At 39.0% G+C, this 20,819-nt stretch overlaps 1 protein-coding gene across 7 annotated transcripts in view; it reads right to left on the bottom strand.

Annotated features, from left to right (window-relative positions):
* The window catches only part of NRP1 (neuropilin 1), a 181,944-nt gene that overhangs the window by 94,740 nt on the left and 66,385 nt on the right, over positions 1-20,819 (bottom strand). For all 7 annotated transcript variants that reach the window (XM_071221245.1, XM_053922497.2, XM_053922496.2 and 4 more), the window contains exons 4-7: positions 20,476-20,657; positions 14,700-14,927; positions 8,711-8,866; positions 5,865-6,031 (exon numbers count right to left, since the gene is read on the bottom strand). In XM_071221245.1, coding sequence (XP_071077346.1) covers positions 5,865-6,031; positions 8,711-8,866; positions 14,700-14,927; positions 20,476-20,657 — 733 coding nt within the window. The remainder of the gene's footprint in view (positions 1-5,864; positions 6,032-8,710; positions 8,867-14,699; positions 14,928-20,475; positions 20,658-20,819) is intronic.

Raw genomic sequence — 20,819 nt, forward strand, 5'->3', positions numbered from 1 at the left:
ACTACTTCATAAGAGATATCCATTCTATACTCAACACATTAATATGAGAGAATGAAAGACTTGTCCAGAAAGTTCAGAAGAAAAAGTTATATATGAATCTTACTAAAATAAATCACATCCTAAAGCTTTAAGGTAAATTACTTCAGTTTCTTCCTTCAATCTTAGGAGATAATTCACTTTAGGATAAAAACAAGGGTCTGAAATGAATTCTTCTATTTGAATAAGCATCACTCAGTTCTCTGACCTAAAATTTATAAAAACATGTAATAATACTGTGTCAGAGGGAATACTTCCAAGAATTCATGAATTGTTTAATTCCACTTGAAACTTAAAAAGACATCAAGTAAGACCTTTCTTAGCTCCTGAAATCAAACCAATGCCTTCAAATTATCTTTTGTCTCTGATCTCAGAAAGTCATAACTGATCATTTAATTTTGGAATCATGACAGAGCCACTTTAGAAGTTGCTGGTGGCAGCAACTCACAGCCCTGGATTGATGTGGGGGAACCCATGAGTAGTCAACCTCAGAGGACCTCCTGGACTATTGGAGAGACCCTGGGCCTGGGGGTTAGGAACCTGGCTGTGTGAATGACAATCTCTTCTGTGACCTGTGAGGCCTGAAGACCTCACATGGCTCTGTCACTTTTGACTGTATAGTTGGCATGGCACAGCTTACTTCACATGATTGGCTCGAAGAGTTATGTAAATGTCAGCTGAACCCTGGGCCTTGTCAGACTGACCACAGTGGTAATTCCCAGCTGCTGTCTGCTGTCAGATGTCTCAGTGCCTCCTGCTCCCCTCTCCAGTCTGTGGAAGGAAGTCCACTTCAGTTGTATAAGACTGATTTTTCCCACCATGGGCATCTCTTCACCAAGTCAGGATACTACAAATTGTTTAACCCCTCTGGGCCTCATGAAGATGCAAATAAAAATCTGTGGTCTACTTAATTTACATTTTGAGACTAAAATGGGGTGTGTATGCAAAAATGCATTAAAAAAGGAAAAATGCTATAACCCCCCCCCCCAGGTTTTGTTATTAGAACATGTCTTCCTACCTTTTGCAACAGCATGGATGGAACTGGGGACTATTATGCTAAATGAAATAAGCCAGTCAGTGAAAGACAAATACCATATGAGCTCACTTCCATAAGAGGAATCTAATGAACAAAATAAACTAATGGGCAAGATCGAACCAGAGGCACAGAAACACGGAACAGACTGACAGCTGTAAGAGAGGGGTGGGGAGGTGGGGACTGATTGAAAGGAGGTAAAGGGACTAGTCAAAGAACATACATGAAGGACCCATGGACATGGACAACAGTGATGGGACTGATTATGGAACTGGGGAGTGGGCTGGGTGGAGAGGGGACAGAAGGGGAGAAAGTGGGTTAACTGTAATAGCATAAACAATAAAATATCTAAAAAAACCAAAAACATGTCTTACACTTGATTTGAAAATCCACCAAGCAACCTAAAGGCCTTGGATTTGACCAGTGCTGCATGTTGAACTTTAATGAGGGCACCTACTCTCTTTGACACTCTACTGAGTGCCCAGAGCTGAGTGTGTGTGTATGTGTTGTGGTGGGAATCTTTTGATTCACATCAGCCCACCTCCTTATCACACTAAGGACTTTTGTTACTGGTGTCTGCTTTCAAAGGTCTTTCCATTGGAAAACATGGAAATATTATACAAGAGAAATACATAGGAGGCAAAAGGGAAACAAGCTTCCTGACAAGGTTAGCACTAGCTCCTGTCTTCTGGAACTTTTCTTTTCCTTATACCTCAGAATAAACATGTGCACTAAAATGTGTAGTGGAGAGAGAAGGCACACTTGGGTCAGGGACTAATGTATTCTAACAGCTACAGACTCATCTCGGAGGGCTCCTCCTTCTGTGTGATTAATCTGTAATGAAGCTGATTTACCAAACCAAGCAGGATGTGGTTTAGAAGCCAACTGCTGAATAAATGAAGGCATAAATCATCTAATACCAATTTTTTCCCACAAAATACAATGCCCTCAAATCTGTAGAAGAGTAGAGTGCAGCTTGAATTGGCTTGTCAAGTAATTCTATAGCTAAAGTCATTGGAGGGTGTGGTAATCAATTAGTCCCTGGTGCCATTTTTATTTCTTTGGATTAACAAAACTCATATTCCATCCAGGCATGATGGCTCTTGCCTTTTTTCTTCTTGTCTCCTGGCATTTTAATCAGGGAAAAGTCACAGTTGTTTTGCGGAAAGTGCTCCCAAGAGCTTTAATTAAAGCTGGAAGGATAAATCTGTTTGTAGTGTAGAGAACACTATCATTAGTAAAACACTGAAATAATTAATGAATTAAATTCTGCTTTGTGTGTGAATAGCTACATTTAGGATCTCTGAGAACATGTCTCCTGAATGGACAGGTTAGCTATGCATTTATTTGCAGAGATGAAAAAACAAAACTGAGACTGTGTTTCTCCAAGATTCACAGCATTACAAATGGCTAGAGCTGAAATGGAGAAGGTAACATTACCTTAATTATGTAGGAAAAGAAACTCAGCTTCAATAAGCTTAATGGCTTGGGCTCTAATGATGTGTTTGAAAATTAAGGTTTTTTAATAGCACCACTGATAGCCTGAGTCTCCTCTTCGAATCCTTGAGTGTTCAACCAAAAACAAAAACAAGAGATTAAATTAATAATAAGATAAGCAGTTCTAGGACACAGAACAGAATGAATACTTTGAAAAAAATGGGCAAATTTCATGGTGTGATTAAATCTGCCATTGACAATTAAGAGGTTTCAGCCGCTCAGGATATGAAGGGGCCTTTGGAGCAGGATATGACCATGTGCAGACCTATGAGTCAAGACTTCCCCTTCGTGCTCCTTCTCACTAAACCTTGCCTCTTGTTTTTAAGCTTTCTGGCAGACAACAGACCTCACAGGAAGCACCATTGTGAACATTCATATGGATGGTTAATGGTGCATTGTTTCTTTTATGTCAGTCAGGAATTTCCTAGAAAAAACAATGAAAACCAAAGACTGTTCCTGTCTTGGAGAAAAGTCAGTTTCCAATATTGCCTTATTAATTTAACACATGCAAGTGTTTGTCCTTGTTGCTACAGCAACATGTTTGTGGGGTATACTTGATGCAAAATGTGAAAGAGCTCAAAAAGAAAACAGATGCCATCCACATAGTGATGTGCACAGACACAGAAATGTCGATGAGCCACCACCCCTGTGATTGGGTGTGTGCCTCATGCCCACAGTCCAATTATGCTATGCTTGGGTAATCTGTAAAGCATTCATCCAATAAAAAACAAGGAGCTAACCACTTCCATGTAGTTTCTGAAAAGCTGAAACTACATGGAAACACATGAAATAATTCATAATTATGTATTGGGTAGATGTTAGGTGCTTCCAATTTGTACACAGATACAACAAGCAAGTAAATGAGCCCCCTGAACTCCTGAAGGAGGAAAAGCTCATTTTATGTCAAGGTGAACAGATGCTAAGCTTCTCTGACGTTCACCTTCTTGGGGGATGAAGGAGCAAGGGCCCTGAATCCCAGGCTTAGAGGGAGTAAGCACCCAAGTCATGTTGGTGTGTGCCTTTTCAGCAGGAGGAAAGTATAGTGGAAGGGAGAGATGCTTCACCAGATCCACTTGAACGCACAGGGACAGTAACGAATGATAAAGATGCAGCACACTAACTAGTAAAGAAGCCAGTGCTGGAGTCCCCCAGACCCTGTTTCCAAGCCCAGTCACTAATTGTGACCTAAGGCAGTTACTAATTTCTCCAATCCTCAGTGCTCTCATTTTTAAAATGAGGATAATTATATCTTCTTTGCAGATTGCTGGATTAAATAAAAATATGCCAAGTATTCAGCAAGGTCTGGCTGCATAGTAAGCACTCAATAAATGGTAACTATTCTACAAATGGCACAATTGTTAAACTGTGTCTACCTCTCCTCCCTCTAGTACATGTCAAATTGCTGCTCTTGGATGTGTAGTGTGGCTGTGGGATGTGCTTTGGCAATAAAATGTGGGTGGAAGTGCTCTTTTTGAAAGAACTCAAGGGCCAAAGTGTTCTGCCATACTCTTTCTCCCTCTGTCTTGGTGACAGGCAGCGTTTCAGATGACGGCTGCTCCCTTGGGTGGGTCCTGGTATGAGGAGATGTAGAGAAGCCCTTGGCTGACCAGAGGTGGAAGGGTAGCATGAGCAAGAAATAAACCTTCTTGTTTGGTTACTTCACTTCTCCTGACCATGCTTTCATGGAAGAGACAGAACATGTGAGATTTTTTTTCTTCTGGGGAGATCTCAAATTGTGTCTAACTCCTGAGAATGATGTAAATCCTGTCTCGCTGAAAAATGCTTTGGGAGAGCCCCTTTTGTCTCTGTGTTTCTATGGACTGGCCTCACACAGAAGAACTGCTGCAGGTGCCATTTCAGACCTTGCAAGACCACTGGCCCTAAATTATTGAGAGCTCTCCACATTACTGAGAATAGGACTACATTATCATACAAACATGCTTAGCATTGCAAAATGTAAGCTTTCCTCTAGAGGCACATCTTTCAATCACACAGAACTGCTTGTTGGTTTGGGATGTGGAAAAACAAGTTACCAAGAAATATTTTGACATAGGCAAATTCATTTCATTTCTGACATAATCTAGAGCTGGATTCAGCAGTCCCAAGGTAAAAATCTCATCATTTCTCACCCTCTAGACATTTCTCAGCATTATCATTTAGAGGTTAGCATGAGTTCAGTTTCCTGTAATAGGCCATTTCACTTTAAGTGTATGTTAAACTAATATTGACCTTTCCAAAGTAAAACAAAATTTGGTATTTTGTTATCAAAAGACTGAAGCAGCAATAAAAATGGAGAGTAGGGGATTAATCATCTTAGTTTTTTCTTGCCTAGAACTCTCTCTGGGGATTAGTCATTTGTATATATTTAGCAATGAATGTAAGACAGGTAGGCTCTGCTTACTTCAAAAGGAAGCCTGGAACCTTCAGCAAATAACTTTGTATAATTTGCCCACAGTTTAGCCGAGTCAGCTGATATGTGTGTTTCATTTGACAATGTGTGAAAAAGTCAAGAACGCAAGCATCAGGCCTGGTGTGGGAGTATCCAGACATCAAGGTTGGGCAACTTGAGGATTGGGAGTTAGTTGTGTTGGGATTAACCCCAGAGAAGAGTGAAGCGTGGGGGTATTTTTTGGGGGAGGAGAGCCTGTGGGGAATATAAGGGTCATGGCAGACAAGGGAATGCCAGAGCGAAGCGAGGAAAGCAAAAACAATTTCCCTAATAAGAAAACATTTATATGTGCATTTCATACGTGTATGTGTGAACATAATGCACAGAGACCATTGCCCTCAAATAAACTGCCCCTGGGCATGTGATATACTGATCTATGTGGAAAAGTAAACCTCAATCCATTTCCTCCCTTCTTCTACAAGAATAAACAAACAAAAAACTCTATACTTGTAAAGAATTATTTCATGCAAATCTATAAATAGATTTAATATATTTCATCAAGGAAATAAACATCTGTTGAAGTAGGAAGCATATTAATAAAAAATGTGCAATTTTTGGGAAAAATCAGATCTTTCAGTGTGACCAAAGTGAGACATCTGTGCTCAAATTCTGTGAAGAGTCATATGTAAGTATCTGAGAAGACATGCAGATTTTCAGGGATATCGCTTGGGCCTGCTCTGCTCTGACGCTGTGCCATTGTGACTTGATGATGCCATAGAGTGACGTGTTGCCCATTGGCCTTCTTTTCTCATCTGAAGGCATTGGGCAGATATTGCTTTTTTTCAACAGCCTCTTTGGATGACCCAAATCATCTCCCACCCTGAATGCATCTGGTCTTATGCAACATACCTGTATCCACTCTCGGAAGGAATCTTCTCCAGGGGTCCACCCGTTCTCCGGGTAGTTCAGGCGGGAGCGTTCTGAGGACCAGTTGGTGCTATACTGGGAAGAAGCTGTGATGTGGTCAGAATGAATCTCTCCTGATTCCATGCCCAGAGCTTCCATACATTTGAAATCTGAAGGAGGTTAAAATGGCCCAAAGTCATTAAAGCACGAGGGACATACAGTTCTTTTTTTTAATCTGGAAGACTAAAAAGTTCATATTCTATTCACATAAAGTTTTATAAAAGATGACAGCAAGGGGTTTATTAAAACAGAGCACTAATACATGTATTTTCATGGCAATAATTTTTATTTGTTTTGTTTGTTCCTTTATTTTGTTTTATAGGATCCACATGTAAATGAAATCATATGGTATTTGTCTTTTTCTATTTCACTTACAGTATAATATCCTCTAGATCTACCCATGCTGTCTCAAATGGCAAAATTTCATTCTTTTTTATGACTGAATAATATTCCATTGTACGAGGTCTGTCCAGAAAGTATCCAGTCACACAATATGAAAAATAGGGACATTTATTGAAGAAGATACAAGAAACATTGCACACAAGACAATGATGCCTCAGTCCCCTTCAAAGTAGGCACCTTGGGACCTCACACAGTTCTCCCAATCACCATCAGCTCCCCTGTTGTATTTTCCTGACTCTCATCAACAGTCGGAAATCTCATCCCTTTCAAAGGTGATTTTAGTTTTGGGAAAAGCCAGAAGTTGCAGGGTGCCAAACTGGGGTTGTAGAGGGACTGAGTCACCTGGGTGATTTGATGTTTTGCCAAATAACTCTGCATGAGACGTGATGTATGAGTGGGCGCATTGTCGTTATGAAGCTGCCAGTTACCAGTTGCCCATAGCTGTGGCCTTCTGAATCATCTGAATAGTTTCCACAGCGGAATGTTCAAGCTTAATGCAAAACCCGATGCAGATTCGTTGCTCTACTCACTCAGTCATTTTGAATGCGAAACCCACAGTATATATGCTCATTCAATGGTGTCCGCTCACCCCGCTGACTAGTACAGTGAAGTTGTCATTGTTCATGCATGTGCGTTCCAGTCCTATCTCCTTGGCTGCCAGGTTACGCAGATGTCGCTCAAACTATTCTCATTAACACTGGCTGGACTTTTTCTGGGCAGACCTCGTATATATGTACCACCTATTCTTTATCCATTAGTCTATCAATGGACACTTTGGTTCATGACAATAATTATTTTAATGCAAGGCTATGAAGATCTCATAGCAACTAAATATTTTCCCAACTGGACCTACACTGACAGAAATACTTTTAGAAATTTATTAGTAAATGATAAAAATTCTGATTTATTTTCAAAGTTGAATGTATGTAGGTGTCACATGGGCACACACCAAAAATTGTGTTTCAATAAAATTTTACTATTGAATTATTTCCTCCAATATCTAATAAAAGTGAAAAGTCTGTATTTCCACTTAGAATATACTTACTGGGTGGATACAAGAACCACCTCTTTCTGAGCCCTTCAGTTCTCATGCTGTCTGCCTCTGGCCTGGTCATGATTATTAATGTTATTAGTTTATTTTACTAAAACACAAAAGTATCTATCAGAGGTAAACTGCAGTATCATATGGTCACACAGAACACAACAGTTTTGGAGCATAAAATAATAAAGCTAAAAATGATGACCATGTATTTCACTGGGTTTCATCCACTCAGTGAAATAGTAAAATATGAAATTGATAAGACATATGATATTGTGAAGTAAATCATCAATTCTAGGAAAATGTGAATCTAAAGTACTAAAGTGAAAAAAGATTTAGAGATGAAATAGAAGATTCTCAACCATCCAGAAAACCTCAGTTAATCAAAATTTTTCATTTTTTGAATTTTCTATCACAGTAGTTAAGGTTTTATGGCATAGAAGGTTTTAATTTACTGGTTTCATATTTTTAAGGTTAGGTTTGTTATTTCTAATACAAAAATATTTATAGGCACAGAAATACAAGAACTAATGAAATAAATTAAGTACGAATAAGTTTTTGAAATTTAATTGGCCTTTTTGTTTTCCAGTAAGATCTGGTAGAAAAGAATGAGCATATCTGTAGGACAGGTCTCCAAACAGCCCATCTTCTCCCTATCCTACTTTACAACCCGGCAGCTAGAACTGATGAAACACAACTTATTCATTGTTATTCAGCCTTGTTTCTTGGGCCCTTCAAAGAGCTAGAGACCACATAAACTTTGAAGAAGGGCTGAGTTAGTAGAGTATTTTAATATAGTACAGACATATATTCCTTTTTTTTTCATGCAAAGTTATAACAGAAATGAAAACATACTTGTTTTACATGAATACCCACTTTCATTCACATAAGAAAGATACAATGACTTCCACCAGGGTCTCCACAGGCCAAACCACCATGCACCATCCATTCTATAGGGCTGCCCTGTCAATGGACTGCCACAGATTCATTCCCACCATCTGTGATCAATGCCTCTCCTTTTATGAGTCTCAGCCCAGAACATACTGGAGGACACCAGGTATGTGGCCTGGCATACTTCAGTGTTTCAAGGCACTGTTTTTCCATTTCCCACTTCCTCCCATAATTTCAGAGGCTCACAAGCAGCCATCTCATCTACAGTTTTATTAAGAAAGTACACCAGATAGTTATTCCTTTTGATATTTGTAAAACCCATTTAAAGAAGAAAAATAAACAGCTGGCACTCCAATTCACAAAACATTTCTTTAGTGTTTCATGCTGCCCCAGGTGTGTGAGGAGGAATAACAAGGCTTATTTACCACAGGCTTTACAAGATGAAATGAGCACTGACCTTCTGAGAGGCTGCTCTGCAGGATGCTGTAGTTTGCTGAGAAGCCTTCCTTTGCTATAGCACTGTCAGTATAAAAAACCATCGATAGAATGCCCGATGAGGAACGAATTCGACCTGGTGTTTTCTGTCCACAGTAACGCCCAATGTGAGGGCCCACTGGAAAGGGAGAAATGGAGAGAACATTAAAATATCTTTTCTTCCACAGCAGATGCAAGAATCAACATTTGCAAACACGGATCCCAGCAGAACCCGGAAGTATCTTCCTACCCAAAGTGCCTTCCTCAGTTAATCACTTTGCAGTGAATGTGTTGGATTAGGTTTGCAGAGAGAGTTTCCAAGTATCTCAGAAGGGCAGTAACGGATATAACCACATTCCCTAGGGAGCAGGATTGTTTTCCAGAACAATCAAAATGCCTGCTTCAATTTCAAAGGATGTGATTTGAGCTACTAAGTGGCACCTTGACATTCATCTCCAGGACCAGAATGCACACCCAGTGCCATGCCATGGTCAGCAACGTCTCTTGGAGTTGCCTGTCTTCACTCCCCCGCCTTAGGAGGAAAGGCCTATGTCCTGGGGACTTGTCTGGAACCAGGGCAGTATCAAGGGTCTGATACAGCCCTGCATAATCCCCATCTCCACCCTCTTCCATAGTTTGGTCTGGAGGCTTATTATGTATGACAAACATCACTGACTTAGATAAAGGATCATGTCCAACTCAGGGCTTAATCTGAACACTAATTTACAACTGTAACAATTTAAAAGTTTAGAAACTATAGAAACCAATAGCAAGTTATAGTCAAAATGAAAGGAAAATATATCTTTCTGACTTATGTCCCAGTTTTTTCTCCCCCAAACCTACAAGAGGTGACTGCATTGACCTGGTGTCCAGTTGCCCAGAGAGGGCCTGAACAGCTGTTGACTGTGTGTGCCAGGAGAAAAGCGGTACCTAAGGGAGTGAAAGTTTGGGAATGCCAGCTGACTTATGATAAAGTTAAATTGCCATTTTGCTTAACCTGGCCACCTCCTTGTTGAAGTGCTTTCAGACAAATCTTGGCAATTAGTAATTCTAAATTGCCTTACGGATGGTATAGACGCCCTCTGGGCTTGGAGAATCTATTTCCCTGTCCAGATCAGCAGCAATACAAAAATGAAATCGTATTTTCTCTAGGTTTTTCATTGCTCATATGGTAAAAACATACTAGATGGTTACGGCTTAGAAAGACAATATGGTATGGACTGTTTCCCCCTCCAAGAAACCTATGGTTCTCTGCATTTCAACTAACAGTTATTGCTTTGTTTGAGGAAGCACAGTAGGTGGACCTGTCCCTGGCAGGATGGGCCTTCAACAGGGTATTCCTCTGTATACCCTGCCTTGGTATTCCAAATTCTGTGTGTGCAGCTTGGATGCAGAAGGCTATGGATGAGAGCTAGGAGAAACTCCAAGTGTGATTAAAACATGAACATCACAAGAAGTGATTGCTAGGCTGTTAACTAATCTGAGTACCCTGCTTTTTCGAGTACTCAGATCCTTGGCTAACAGTTTCTCAGCTCTTGGCCAACCCTCTTGAGGAAAAAAAAAAGACAGAAAACAAAAACAAAGCCTAACCCAAAATGGTTTACATTGTTGAGTTAGTGCAAAATGGTTATTTTGAGTATCTGATAACTTTTTCATATTCAAGTAATTGATTAGATAGAATTCTATGAGTTTTCTGTCTGCTACAACCCCTCACTCTTCAGCAGCCAAACATTGTGTGTGTGCTGGTTGGTTTATTATGACAAAAACAAGGAGGCTGACCCATTTAAAGGAACTGATACAAATTATCTACAGGGCATCACATGGTCTTGGACAGTGGCTTTGCATTATGGGAAGAACATTTTGTTACATTAGGCTTCCCAGTTGGTAGAAGAGAGCATCTCAGAAGATGAAACTTGCTGTTTCTTTGTTTCTTTTAATCCTGGCCTCAGATTCTTCTACAAGCGCTAGTACTTTGCCAGATTTTCCTCATTCTGAATGTGGCCCTACCATAATCCAACACTGTTTTTCTTCATTATGGAGTGTAAAATTTCCCATAACATATGCATGAAAATATCTAGCTAGAGCCATAAACTCAGGTCTTTACTTTCCTCATAAAGAATCCCATTTCTGGCCTTCAATCTCAATGGGAGGCTTAGAGTCTTATTCATACTCTCTCATTTACAATCCATTATTGTGGTTTCATAACTTTCTTTTTCTTTAGTTTGTAGGCAAACTTTTACAGCCCTAATCCTTGGGGTTGTTCTCTGAAAACAAGGGCCCCTGACCTTGCCAATAACACAGGGCTCAAGGGAAGCTGCAGTCAAACCCTCAGCTCTGGCTGCTGATCCCCCTCCTCCGCTGTCACCCAATTTCTCTGGGGAGGGTGGGGGAAGGGGATCCTCTTTGAAAGAGGAAACAGAAGAGAACTTGTCCAGTGCAGACTCATAATTTAGAGTCTCCATGACTCACTGGTTTATAATGTGTAAGACATGCTGTGTAAATCTGCCTCTGTCCTTCAGAACATTGCCCCCAGACAGCAGCATGCAACTCTTCCCCAGGAGCCCTCAAGATATGAGAGTGAAAGGCTTTTTCAACTATAATACAAAGAAGTATTGAATTTTCCTGAACAACAGTGAGACCTCAGCCTAGCAAGCTAATGCAATATTGATCTGAGGGAGAGTGGGTGAAGTACTTTGTCCATCTTGGGTGTGTGCGCATTTGTGTATTCCCATGAACACGGCAAATGCATTTCTTCTATTCTTTTGGACCCAAGGCCAAAGAGAGGAAAACTGTCACAAAAAACAGAAGTATCATTCAAAAATTGAATTATTAAAGAATTTAAGCAGGCAATATGTTCTAAGCTGTCTCTTGAGGGAGAGTAGACCTACAGTCATCATATCTTCTCAAGTGTGAAGTCAATATGGTACTTGTTTGGTTTAAAAGATAGACCTGCAACTGGGAATGTCAGTACCTCATTCTTTGTGTTTTCCCAATAATCTCTCCAATAATTACAATCCTACCTCAGAATCAGGCAATTTGGCTTTCTGCTACCCTTTTATGTGAAAAAAGGGCAATGATGTACTATAAAGAGGCACTTTTAAAATGAGTGCCTCTTTATAGTAGACATTTGACTAAGTAAATAAATGAGGGAATCATTTTAGAAAGGTACAAGATAGACATTTTACACTAATCTTACAATAATGAGACTTTCAATGGAGAATATCTGGACTTTCCAACCTTTCCCCAGAAAAACATTTGCACGTATATATCATTTATATTTTAGAAGGTTTATATTTATATCATTTATATTTTATATTTATAGTTTAGAAGGTTAATTTTAGTACAAGAGTGAAATTTGAAAACCAGAATTTAATCAAGCTTTTATGAAACTTATTCCTAAAATCATCACTAATGCTTGCAATGTAGGCAACAATGGCAGTTTCAGCTTCTGGCCCCAGCCCAGAAGGGGCTGACTTCACATGCACATGTGTGCTGTAAGCTAAGCATTCATGCTTGGAACCATAACATGGCACAGGCATTTGAGGCGTGAATGGGGCAGCGTGTTTAGCTCATGGCTCTCAAACCGTATGTAAACTTCCCCAATTACTTCAGAGTGGCTACTTGTGAATCCACAGAGCTTCAAAGAGCGTGATAGATGGAGATGTGTGGTTCACAACGTGCATGCCTCGGATTTCCAGTTTGGGAGTAAACTGCTTTTCTTCAAAGTCAATCTGAATCAATGGGTAGCTTTCAATTACTTAGTCATCTACTTCAATGTTTATGATAAAATGCAACATAAAATCACTTGATGGTTAAAAGCCTTCAGCACTTTCTGGTTGTTGTTTTTGGAAAGAATATCAAAGACTAAAAGCAATTTTGCTGGCAGAGGAACTGTATGTGTTGAGCTATGATGACAAAAATGTTTCTACTGCCATTGACAGAAACCCAGGAGCATGCGGGCTCTCATTTTGCCTAAAAAAGAGAGCTGCTATGCTGGCATGGGCTGGACGAGACCAGGTAAATATTAACACACACAAACACAATTTTCCCATTTCAAAGCCAGCTTTCTCTGGGAATAAATCAAAAGCACCATAGTTTAAAACGTAGGTGAACTGCAACGCCGATGACTCAATTGTTAATTGTTCCTCCCTTCAACTCAGTGATTTTCCAAGCTAGAAAATTACTGCTATGAAAAACCCTTAGCACTAATAACAATGTGCTTCTTTCTGGAAGTACTCTAAATAAGTGGGTTGATTGGACCTTTTTTTCAGATGTCCATTTTACATGCAAGTTCTAGAAAGGGAGGCTGAAAATTTGGGTTGTGAACAAATAACCTCTTTATTAAATGTTTTAGCTATTATTACAGAACTATTATAATATTGTTTTCCTAATTATTGAATTGACTACTTGGAAATCAATCAGTACTCTGGTTGGGCAAATCTCATTACTTAACGAAGGAGTTTCGATAAGATCATCACCACCCTACTTATATGGTAAAAGAGCAAAGAAGCACCTAAACTACTGTTAACTTAACCATGCATTCCAATGACAATATACGTTTTCTCTAAACCCAGTTTTTCTACTTGACTGTTTAGGAACATATTTAAATTAAATTACACTGATAATTTTAATGTCATATCAAAGACAAAGGCAGTCTCTTTCACATTCTTCTTGCTCTCCATCTACAATTTATTTAAATATTGTTTTCTCCAACTTGATAATAATATTCGATAATAATATTTTATAGATGGTTATACATATCTAACTGCATGATTTGTAAGAACTTCCAAGCTGCCCTTTCTGATTTGTTTGTATGTTCTCTAGGGAAATCTTAATATTAAACCAGACTAAACATGAGAACAAGCAATGCAGCTGCAGCAAATTATTTGATATTATCTCCCTCTGTTCAGAATTTGGGTGTGTATTTTTGCCATTCACCTTCCAATCACAAGGACTGAAATGAAAACTTTCCATTAGTTGTCCACATAGCTATGTCTTCCACCTCCTTCAAATCTTAGCTCAAATGTCACTTTCTTTAGATGGCCTAGCTTGACCACCCTAGTTACAAATTAACTCACACATCCTCTCTGCTAACACCAGCACCTTTCATACCTTTACACTGTTCTACTTTTTCTTTCTTTCACTTTTTTTTGTTTATAGAACTTCTCACCTTCTAACATTCCATGCACATAATTCATTTATTTGTAATGTGCCTTGTTTATTGTCTCATTCTCCCACAGAATCTAAGCTCCACAAAGACAGTCATCTTTGATTGTTTTGTTACCCAGTGGCTAGAATAGTGCCTGGGACACAGTAGGTGCTCAATAAATATTTTTAAATGTATAATGATTTTAGATAATAGGAACAATAAATATAAGCAATGTGTTGAAATGATTCAATTTAGTAAAGATAAAAAATTCACTAGAAAGCAGGCAAAGAATCTGTCTAAATTAGAAATGTCCAAACATTTTCATTTCTCTTCTAAAGTTTTCGGTAGTATAATGGATGCTTATTTCACCTTTAAAATTTCTTCAGGTACTTAACCTCTCTCAGGCTCTGCATTTGTAAAATGAGTGGTTTGATTTAATTGATCTCTTAAGATCTCCTGCTCTGACAGTCTATAAATTAATGACCAGTAACCAGGTCAGTGAAATGAACAAAATATTGTAGTCAGGAAAACTATGCATTGCCTCCAATTCTATCACAAAGCTGTAAAGCCTTGCATAATCATTAATGGCCTCAGTTTCTTTATGTATAAAATGAAGGAGTTGGACTGGATAATTACTAAGGCAGTTTGAGCTATGTAGAGCATTTCATTGATGCTCTACACAGAATTACCATTTTGTCTTGTTTTCTCTCCCCTTTCTGAGCTATTTTTAAAAAACAATGCATGTATCATGACACGAGTGAAAGGATCCTAGTGCCCCTCCCCCAGGTCTTTCCATTTTGGGGATTCTTCCTGCCCTTCTTACCATCGGGGAATCCATCCCAGATTTCTAGCCGATCATAGCGACAGAACATGCCCCCTGGAGGATTTGAGTCAAGCTCCAGGTCAAAGCTTTCAAATTCCAGGATAATCTCTGACATCTTTGGTGCAAAGATAATATAAGTGCATTCAAGACTGTTGGGATATTTTTCAGGGAATCCAGGGGACTTTATCACTCCACTAGGGCTTGTGTAGTTCTGAGAACACTCAGGACCTATGAGTAGAAAAGAGAAAGGAGCAAAGTGAAAATCCCCTAAAATGACTTTCAAAAGAAATAACCCAGGCAAAGACTGCATAGCTTTCTAATAAAAGCCCATCATTGTAATCACTGTCCTAATCATTCAGCCTTTTCATAGTAGTGCTAGGTATGAAAAGTCAGGTTCAGATTTATTGTGTTCACCTTAGTTTTTCATTTGTATAGGGCAATTTAAAAACTTCTGCTGTTGCAGAGAAAGAAATGACAAATATAAAACCATGAGGGAACAATGAATGAGTAAGTTACAGAAATCTCTCAACAGAGCCCTAGAGAAATAATTATAGCCCCTTCAAGTTTAAATCCTTAAATCTTGAGACTGACAACCCTTTATTGGTGAAATGGAACATTCACAAAGGCGAGGGGGAGAATTCAATGGAGAGAGTTTGGGTTTCAGATTCCAACACCAGTGACTCAGTAACTTTGCCAGATGTGACCTCTGCCTCTTTGACAAACTAAATGTGAAAGGTAATTTGTACATGTACCCAGGGTGAGTGACTCATTCCAAGTGGTGTTGACACAGGTGTGCTGGTGAAGTGTGGCTGCTAGTGAGGGCATGATAAACTGTGATTATAGGCCGTGTTGCTAGAAGTTACCTGATATCAATGTTGACATCCTAACCTTCCCCAAAGTATCATATATTGTGCTGTATGCCACTCTAAAATTATTTGTTTACATATATATGTATGTGTGTGAGTGTAATGTACATCATTTTAACCTGTGATTTTAATGATTCTTTGGTGTTATCAAGACTTTACAAATTACAGTGATTTGTAATTTAAATTGGTCAAGCATTCTGGAACATAATTGCAAGTTGGTCTTATGACTATACAAATGACCATAATTTCAATCCGTGTCACCCAGCACTGAGTAGGGTGGTTCTCACCACACAGTTAAAATCTGCCTGTCTATAGGGACGTGAGCATCTACATTCTGCCCCTTCTAACCCCCACCACTGTCACAATTTTCAAGGAGCACTTAAGGCTCTCTCTGAATCAAAGATGACTTGACACTTCTGACTCACAGGATCCAATTTGGGGGTGTCCAAATCAACAATTCTTTTCCTGGACCATTGTGCTACAGATGGCATGCAATGATTCAACTCTAAACAAAGAGGGTTGTCAAAATAATTCTTAAGTACTAGAGGTATCAACACAGATTAAATTTTACTAGCAGATTTCTAGTGTCAGTGGCAAGGGTTAGCAGGCTAAGTCTCCACCTCAATGTGTCTGGCAGCCTTTTGAGAAAACTGATCTTTTGCTTCTTCCCTGTGCACGTTAGATCTCCACAGCACAGGGGACACAGAAGAGTGATACTGATTAGACGGGCACAAAACCTGGTCTGTAGAGGGCTGACTTGTTTAAAATACTCATGCAAAGCCTTCTCGATGCAGCTCACACTTCACCGTGATGGCTTCAAGTGCTTATCTATTTGATTTCGGTTGAAAAGTTATTAATATGTGGCATTTTGCCAAGTCAGGTCCAGGTAAAGAGATTATGAAATATACCTTGTAGTTTGTAATTGTTTCCAAGTTAATTGGCGGCTTCTGAGATGACAGTGACTATGCCAATTTATGTCCTTAACACTCCTGAGATGACAGTGACTCTCCCGCTCCCGCTCCCGCTCTCTCTCTATATATATTGCTAGAAGCTCTTTAGAATTTTATTTCCAAGACGTAGGAACAGTAACCCTGGAGACCTCTAACCTCCTTGCTGGGGCAAAAAATGCTTTGGCTAAGCCCTTGCAAGGCAAAGCAAACAGTAGGGTTTCATACAGGTACTAATATTTTCTCCTTCTTAGATAAATCTGTCTAGGTGAGATTAAGATTTAGTAAGAGAGAAAAAAAATGACATTAAGGGCATATGGTCCAAATCAAATATATTTCAATGTTTTCGCTGTGCCCTTGTCCTGACAGATATGTTTGGAAGCTAAGCTGGGGAAATCCCATGTAGTGATGGTAGAGAATTAACTGGATTGAGCACCAGAAGGCCTAAATTCCAGTCCTGTCTTTACCACAAACCTGCTATGTAATGTCACATGGCTTCCTGACCCTTCTCGTCCTCAGAATCTCTGCATAGCAAATAGGAAGTGGACTTTGGGGTCTGAAAAAAAAATCCCTTTAAACTAAAAAGATTCTATAATTTCCTACTTTCTCCAACATATATCAAACATACTTGTTTTAATATTTTCTTCATTCACAGTTGCCAAATTTGCCACAGTTGAGCAAGCACAGACCCATAAGGGTTATGGAAGGAATGGGTTAAGGAATTCTGCAGTGACTATTCAAGCAAGGAACAGGAAGGGAGGGCAGCAGCCTGTGTGCCTAGGAACAAAGGAGCTGCAGGTGTGAGATGTGCACACCCAGCACTATAGCCAGCGAACAACTTGCTTTTGATGTTATCTATAAGACTAAGAGAACTTTATGTAGCTATGAATGGCACATTTCATTGTTAATGACAATAAGAATGGATAATAATAATAATAACTAAGATACTCTCTTTGGAAATATTCTTAAATATATAGACTTTTAATCTAATAACATACAAAGTGACCCATGCTGCTCTCAGTAAATGTGGCCCTCCCCTGAGACCCACAGAAAAGGATTACAGCTTTTTCCCACATTTGGGCCTGGATGACCCAGGCCAAGGGAAGGACAGGAAGAGTGATATGTGGGAAGGCTTGGGTTTCCTAGGGAAATTTCTTTAGGTGAATGGGCATAATTTTAAGGCTGATGACCCAAAGTTTCAGCATCTGGAAAGAGATGTAGAAGGAAAATTTGGGGTACTTGGGGAGAGAAATTTGGTTCCAGTATGGCTCTAGGAGGCATGGGAAGAGGTGAGGACTCCCCTTGCTGTCCTTCAGGCAAACGTATTCCTGTAGAACTACAGCCCTAGGGACTGAGAAAAGGCCTAAATCTTCCTTAGATCTGTAATTAATTGCCAGGAAACTTCAGTGTCACAGGTGAAAGATTAATTTATTCGTTCATCTATGACATGTGTTTTGAAGAAACTTGAAATATCTGCATCCTAGAAGATGTGTTACGTTTTAAAAGGAAGAAAGATTCATAAATTCTATAATGCCATTAAATGACTTCTGGGGAGAGAATGTCCATGAACCCGTATATGCATGCATACATGTATTATGTTAATGACCTTTTATGCAGTATCTATAAGTCCATGCAGTAAGGGAAAGGAAAGTTGTTGGGGTTTTTTTTGCATTTTTTAGGTGGTATCAATCTAGTTGGAAAAGGAAATATGGATGCACGAAGAAATTTGAAAATACTAAGAAGAAACATTGGTAAGTGAAACATATTTGCGTGTGTATATTCATATATAAGGGACAAGTTGGGTACATGTGTAGGAAAAAAAGTAGATTAATTAGGAAGAGTTTCCTGAGAACAATTCATTTAGAGCTAGGTGTCTATAGATATTAAGGGACAAAGACCAGAAGAGAGCAAGACCTGAGAAAACTGAAGGTACAAGGTTTATCCATAATCATTGTAATAGCTAGTGTTCATTGAACACAGCTTTAGTGACAGGCAGTGGCTACATGTTTTCCATGTTTTCATTTCAAACTGATCTTTACAACAAGCCTGTACTGAATACTATTACTTACTTTTCAGATGAGGAATTGAGGCCCTGGACATCCACAGATAGTGGTAGAATTAAAATTCACATTCAGGTCTGCTGGGCTTTACCCAGTGCACTATCCTGAGACAGGAAGCCACTTATGGATCTACGAGAATAGATGCTGGAGAAGGTCCAGAGCAGTTGATGTCAAGCCTTGCACTTGAGCCAACAGGACACTGAGGCTTGACCATGGACAATGGAGACCTGCCATAGGCATTTTGAGGACTGCGGCTTGAGGACTGTTTGAGAAACTGTGTGTACAATAAGAGAGTGTGGGGAGAATCACAGATCAGGCCTGTTTGGTTAATGGCAGTGGACAGGGAAAGAAAGTATGACTCTGACACCTTTGGATAAATATTCAAAAGAACTAGGAGCCTTATGCAATGTAGGGAGAATAAGGAGAAGAAGAGAGAACAAAATAAGGCTTCAAGTCTTAAGGATGGTGTTGGAGAGAAGGCCAGGGAAATTATGGTACATCTGTGACTAACACAGTGGAGGGAATGGAATTCTTTTGGAAGATGAAGAATTCTTAATGACTAAGTGAGAGAGCTCCCTCTCTCTTTCATCCATCTTCAGATCTTCAAGAAACATTGAAATGAAAGGCTGTTCTTAGCTCTCTTGTTGACACCATTTTTCTTTGATAGTGTCATGTGCAGACAGAGCAAATGTAGAAGTGTGTGTGTATGTACATATACATATGTGTATAATGTGATTTATAGAATACATCAAATGGCTTTCAACACAAGAAAATATGTACATATGTAATCATCTATAAATACTGATGTCATATGCACACCATTACTTATACCATAGAGTTTCCAAGTATGTACTTAGATAAATTTCTGAAGTAAGGTCTCTCCATCCATCCATATTTATATGGGGCAATGCCAGATTTCCTTGAAATTTTAAGAAGTTGTACCAATGTTCCCAGAAACTCCTAATGATTTCTTTTCATTATTCTCAGTTGCTGCTGACCCAGAAGACCATAGGCATTTGCCATTGGTGTGACTTGAGATTTTCTACTACTACAAAAAAATAAAATAAGCTCTTTTTCCTATTCTAGGACAATGCCTTTATACCTTGGGCCTCTGTCTTTGGGTCCTCCACACATTAACGTCAAGAGAATAATTAAATAATTAAGTAAAATAAGTAAAAGCAATGGCTGGATTTAACACATCAAAGGAATCTATAGGCTGTTGGAGAAAGTGTTGTGCAGATAAAGATGTACTGTTCATCAGTGGACTGATATGTGTCTTTAATTCCTCAAGGCTGGGAGCCTCCATTTTATCAGATTCCATCTCATCTCAATATATATTATTGAAACAGGATATTAGTAAGTAATTATATTGAAGGGGTGACTGCTATTTAATTCCTAGGGGGAATGCCACTTAAAGTATTACTGTTTTGTTTCCTCTAAAATGTTCTTCCCTCATCAATCACCTTGTTAATAGAAACCCTCCCATAGCTTTGGACACTCTAAGGCTAGTGGCCTGATTTGCTTTTTCTGGGATCTACTGGCTTTGAATTTAGAATAAAATAAAGGGGACAGGATATGCTTGACTTTAAGGCAACAGAAACTGCCTTTTTAATTGAAAAAATCAAACTTCAACAGTAAATCAAATTTGTTTTGAAGAAGAAGTGCTCTTAAAAGAGTTTTACGGAGTATATACCCAATAAACATTGGTTAACACATTAGAATCATGCAATTTTGATATATGAAATACTTTAAAAAATTTTAAACATACTTTCTCTATGCATTGGAAACTTCCTTTGTTTAAAATATTTCTAATATTTTTGTAATGAGAATATGTTTTTTTACACTTTCATGAAACAATGTTAATAAACACTTAGTCATATTCGTTCTACTCTACGTTACTCACCTCTCTTGAAAATTTCATAACGTATGGAAAATCCTGCACCATGTGTCTCGTAGTCAGAGACAAATCTGATGAAAAGAAATGGCCCTGAAGACACTACAGGAGAAGGGGCAATCTTTCCACAGAACTTTCCCCATACACGTCCGTTTTCATTTTCTCCATCAATGACTTCCACATAGTCATACCTGACATAGAAACATGGAAGAACCATTAAGTTAGCAAGAAATTCCCTTTTAATTTCAACAATATAGAAACCAGCATTGCCCAGCACAGTCTGTCAGGGAAAAATGTGCATTCTCCACTGTATTACAGGGAGGGGAAAAAATCTAGCAAACTGAAATAATTAA

The sequence above is a fragment of the Desmodus rotundus genome, chromosome 4 (assembly GCF_022682495.2).
Source record: "Desmodus rotundus isolate HL8 chromosome 4, HLdesRot8A.1, whole genome shotgun sequence".
Lineage (NCBI taxonomy): Eukaryota > Metazoa > Chordata > Mammalia > Chiroptera > Phyllostomidae > Desmodus > Desmodus rotundus.